Genomic DNA, 4991 nt, shown 5'->3' with positions numbered 1-4991 from the left:
CTTGTTCATAACCCCAAAGGATAACTATTGTTACATAGTAATGCCCTTCGGGTTAAAGAATGCTGGAGCCACATATCAACGGTTGATGAATAAGGTATTTTCTTCCCACCTAGGGAAGCTTATGGAGGTAGTGTAGATGACATGCTTGTCAAAACCAAGGAAAACTTGACTCTTTTTTCCAACCTCTCAGAGGTGTTCTCAAAACTATACTAGACATGAAGAGCACAACATGTGTCAAAAAAGTTCAACAACTAAATAGAATGTTAGTAGCTCTATCTAGATTCTTAGTAGGATCAATACTGAAATCCCTGCCTTTGTACTCAATCCTCAAAAAGGGAAAAACAGTTTGAATGGACTCAAGACTGCGAACATGCCTTTCAAGGCTTTAAAAAATTTATGGGACAACCCCCATACTTACCCGACCTGTCCCAAGAGAAGAACACGTCCTCTACTTGGCAGTGGCAAGCCATGCTATAGCTTCAGCCTTAATTAGAGAAGATAAAGATGGACAACAACCTATCTACTTTGTCAGCGAAGTCCTACAAGGGATAGAATTGAACTATCAAAAGATAGAAAAGTTTGTGTATGCCCTTTTTATCGCCTCTCAAAGACTCCGATCTTATTTCCAAACTCATACCATAAAATTTCGTACTAATTAACTAATGAATCATATTCTACAAAAGACGGACCTCGCAGGACGGATGCTACAATGGGCTATTGAATTGTCTGAGTTCGATTTAAGATATGAAGCTCGGACCGCAATTAAGTCCCAATACTTCGGCGACTTCATCGTTAAATACACTGAAAGTTGGAAGATCCGACCACATGGAGCCTATATGTAGATAGGTCATCCAACAATGCTGGTAACAGGCAAGGGCATCCTGGAAAGTGAACAAGGAACTCGAATAAAACTTTCATGAGGAAATTCGAGTTTCCTGCTTCTAATAACCAGGCAGAGTATGAAACCTTAGTGGCTACCCTGAAGCTGGCTAAAAAAGTGGGTGTAGAAAAGTTAATAGTGTTCAACGATTCTCAAGTAATAACTTCACAAATTAAGGGAACTGATGAGCGGGTATTTTATATGGTTTTTGACATCATTTTCATATAGTTTTTAGTAGTTTTTATTTAGTTTTTATTAAGTTTTTATATGTTTTAGTGTTAAAATCACATTTTTAGATTCTACTATGAGTTTTTGTATTTTTGTACAATTTCACGTATTTTTAGGCTGAAATTGGGGAGTTGGAGCAGAAGTCTGATTCAGAGACAGAGAAAGCACTGCAGATGCTTTTCAAATCTGACCTGCCGGCATTCGGAAGATCTTTTTTGGAGCTACAGAAGTCCAAATGGAGTGCTCTCAATGGCTATGGAAAGCTAACTTTCATAGCTTTCCAGAAATATATAATAGTTCATACTTTGCTTTGAATTAAAAGGCCCAAAACTGGCGTCCAACGCCAGCTTCCTTTCTTGTTCCAGGTGTCCAGCACCCAAAGAGCAGAGCCCAATGTCCAAAGGCATAGAGAGGACCCCCAAGCTGGCATTCCATGCCCAAGAGACCTCAATGCATGTGGATCTCGTCAAAGCTCAGCCCAAACACTCACCAAGTGGGCTCCAGAAGTGGATTTTAGCACTAAATAGACTGTTTTGCTCTTACTAGTCATCTGTTTAGTATTAAAGGGCTTATGTTTATGTAATTCGGATTATCTTCAACCCTATTTTCGTTTTACATTGTCTTCTACCTCAATATGAGTTTCTAAATCTCCTAGGTTGAGGGGAGGAGCCCTGCTGAGTCCTATGAATTAATAAAAGTACTATTATTTCTTCTTTGATCCGTGTTTGATTAACTCAAAGATGTATATTCGTTCTTCATCACTATGAATGCGTTGAAATGGCATAAGGTTATCACATTCTACATGGGTTCAAAGTATGTCTTTCATCGGACAATGATGAACCACCAGCTTGAAATTATGTCTCTCAGGCAGCTAATTCGTGACTTCGTTGGGGACTTCTTGAAACATCAGTTCAGCCGATTTTCGGGTAGATTAGGGTCTCTGTGGTATAGGCTAGAACCAGTACGAGCTTCACCCTCAATCAGAATGGATCCGCACTAGACCTGGGGTTCAGATCTGGAGGAGTATTGGCAGCTGCTCAAACCAGTGTCAATCACATACAGCCTGCCATTGAAGAAGATCATTCACAAGCAAAGAAGATGGTAGTACCAAAGTTACTTCAGAAAGACAAAGCAACTCTGACTCTCAACTCTAATCCTATCAACTCTATTCCATTCCCTGAAACAATTGTTTTACAAATATAAAGTTTAACATACAATCAACAACCTTCTGATTCCACCTGACTAAGACCTGCAAGACAACCAAAAGCTTGCTTCAAGCCATAATCCTCATGGGATCGACCCTGACTTACTCAGGTATTATTTGGACGACTCAGTGCACTTACTGGTACTGGCTATTGTACGAAAAGGTGTGGGGTTTTGCGTATGAACCCACCAGGAACCTACCAAACCAAAGACCCCAACATGAAAATATACTTAGATAAAGTGCGAAAACAACTCACACAATTCTCGGAAGGAGAGGTCCGACATATAACTCGGGAATCCAATACCCAAGCTGATGCCGTCTCCAAACTAGCCAGCACTAAGCTAGAGAGCAACAGTAGAAGCCTTATTTAGGAGACCCTACAAACACCATCAATATCAAAAGAAGATGAAAACTCAAAGGTAATGACCATATCTAATAAAAATTTAGGATGGATGACCCCTATAGGCAACTATCTCAAATTTGATGTCCTCTCTGAGAATGAAAAGAAGGCCCGAAGACTCATAAAAGAGGCATATAATTACATACTGGTCCATAATTTTCTATACAAAAGAGGGATATCAACACCTCTCTTAAAGTTCGTCCCAGCTTCCAACACAAAGGAAGTCTTAGAGGATATACATAATGGCATATGTGGGAATCATTTGGGAGTCCAGTCACTAGCCAATAAGGTAATGCAAGCTGGTTTCCTTTTGCCATCCTTACAAAAAGAAGCGGCTGAGTTTGTTGAGAAGTGTCCACCTTGTCAGAAACATGCCAACTTCCATGTTGCGCCTCCTGAAGAGCTCATTAGCGTTATCTCAACATGGCCATTTGCAAAATGGAGTCTCGATCTACTCAGACAATTTTCTCAAGCTCCAGGACAAGTTAAATATTTCATAATGGGGATTGACTATTTCACTAAGTGGATCGAGACAGAACCATTAGCAACTATTACTGCCCAAAGAAGTCAAAAATTCCTTTACAAGAACATTTTCACAAGGTTTGGAGTTCCCCACTCCATCACCACGAATAATGGGATTCAATTCACTGACTTGACCTTCAGGAATCTAGTGGCCGATCTCAAGATAAAGCACCAGTTCACATTGGTAGAACACCCTCAGGGCAATAGACAAGTTGAAGTTGCAAATAAGGTCATACTAGCCGAGTTCAAACGCCAATTGCAAGAAGCAAAGGCGGCATGGGTAAATGAGCTCCCTCAAGTCTTATGAACATATCGGACAATCCTGCATTCTACAATAAGAGAGTCACTTTTTTACTTGCCTACGGAATGAAAGCTATGATTTCCACAAAAATCACTGAAAAATCACCTAGAGTTATATTTTATAATGAAGGGGCCAATACCTGAACACAAAAGGAAGAGCTCAATCTCCCTCTAAAAGTCTAAGAAAGAACTTGAATTAAAGAGGAAGCTAAAGCTAAGTATGGCCTTAAGGTATAATCAAAAGGTGATCAAATGAAACTTTTCCGCTAACGACCTCATCCTAATCCGAAACGACATCAGAGTGCAGCAGTCAGGTGAAGGGAAGCTAGCTGCAAACTGGGAGAGACCTTACAAGATAGTCGAGGTCTTAGGTAAAAGTTATTACAAAGTGTCTGACCTCTTTCTGCGGGAGCTCTCGAGGTCCTGGCACGCATGTAACCTAAGAAAGTACTACAGCTAAGTAGCGCACCTTGTTCCTTGGTGTAATCTTTTTTTCCTAAAAAAGGTTTTTTTTTAATGAGGTTTTAACGAGGCACCACAGCAAGGGCTGAGAGTAATACCATTGGTAGCAAACTTCATATAAAGGAATTTTTCATTTATCAATGAAAATTACTATCTTTTCTTCAAAGGTTTCCTATTAAAAATGCATTAATTTAAGCTCGACAAATCGCAAAAATCGTTGCCCGACTTAAGTGGTCGGTAAGATAAAGCGACGAGGAACAAATTAATGTAAGAAATTATATAAATGGTGGACGAAATTGTGATCACTACAACTTCACACAACTAACCAGCAAGTGTACTGGGTCGTCCAAGTAATAAACCTTACGCGAGTAAGGGTCGATCCCACAGAGATTGTTGGTATGAAGCAAGCTATGGTCACCTTGTAAATCTTAGTCAGGCAAACTCAAATGGTTATGAATAATGAATAAAACATAAAGATAAAGATAGAGATACTTATGTAATTCATTGGTGGGAATTTCAGATAAGCGTATGAAGATGCTTGGTCCCTTCCGTCTCTCTGCTTTCTTACTGTCTTCATCCAATCCTTCTTACTCCTTTCCATGGCAAGCTGAAGGGAGAACGGAGGTGGTTGTCAGGCACACGTTCATAGGTGAGAATGATGATGAGTGTCACGGATCATCACATTCATCAAGTTGAAGAACAAGTGATATCTTAGAACAAGAACAAGTGGAACTGAATAGAAGAACAATAGTAATTGCATTAATACTCGAGGTACAGCAGAGCTCTACACCTTAATCTATGGTGTGTAGAAACTCCACCGTTGAAAATACATAAGAACAAGATCTAGGCATGGTCGTGAGGCCAGCCCCCAAAATGTGATCAAAAGATTCCAAAGATCCAAAGATGAAAATACAATAGTAAAAGGTCCTACTTATAGAGAACTAGTAGCCTAGGGTTTACAAAGATGAGTAAATGACATAAAAATCCACTTCCGG

At 39.8% G+C, this 4991-nt stretch overlaps 1 protein-coding gene across 1 annotated transcript; it reads left to right on the top strand.

Annotated features, from left to right (window-relative positions):
- The first annotated feature begins 916 nt into the window (after positions 1-916).
- On the top strand, positions 917-3541 carry LOC107484944 (uncharacterized). The gene is made up of 4 exons (XM_016105496.1): positions 917-1072; positions 1225-1305; positions 1896-2034; positions 2760-3541. The coding sequence occupies exons 1-4, from the start codon at positions 917-919 to the stop codon at positions 3539-3541; spliced, it is 1158 nt and encodes a 385-aa protein (XP_015960982.1).
- Positions 3542-4991: the final 1450 nt, after the last annotated feature.

Source organism: Arachis duranensis, chromosome 4, assembly GCF_000817695.3.
Source record: "Arachis duranensis cultivar V14167 chromosome 4, aradu.V14167.gnm2.J7QH, whole genome shotgun sequence".
Taxonomy (NCBI): domain Eukaryota; kingdom Viridiplantae; phylum Streptophyta; class Magnoliopsida; order Fabales; family Fabaceae; genus Arachis; species Arachis duranensis.
The sequence above is the reverse complement of the archived record's forward strand: the minus strand, read 5'-3'. Positions and strand labels throughout refer to the sequence as shown.

Bases quoted from the DNA above. Each gene is read 5' to 3' on its own strand.
- LOC107484944 (XM_016105496.1), top strand. From the start codon at position 917: ATGAGGAAATTCGAGTTTCCTGCTTCTAATAACCAGGCAGAGTATGAA. The intron at 1,073-1,224 runs GTATTTTATATG...ACGTATTTTTAG, and splicing joins TTAAGGGAACTGATGAGCGG to GCTGAAATTGGGGAGTTGGA. The intron at 1,306-1,895 runs GCATTCGGAAGA...AAATGGCATAAG, and splicing joins TTTTCAAATCTGACCTGCCG to GTTATCACATTCTACATGGG.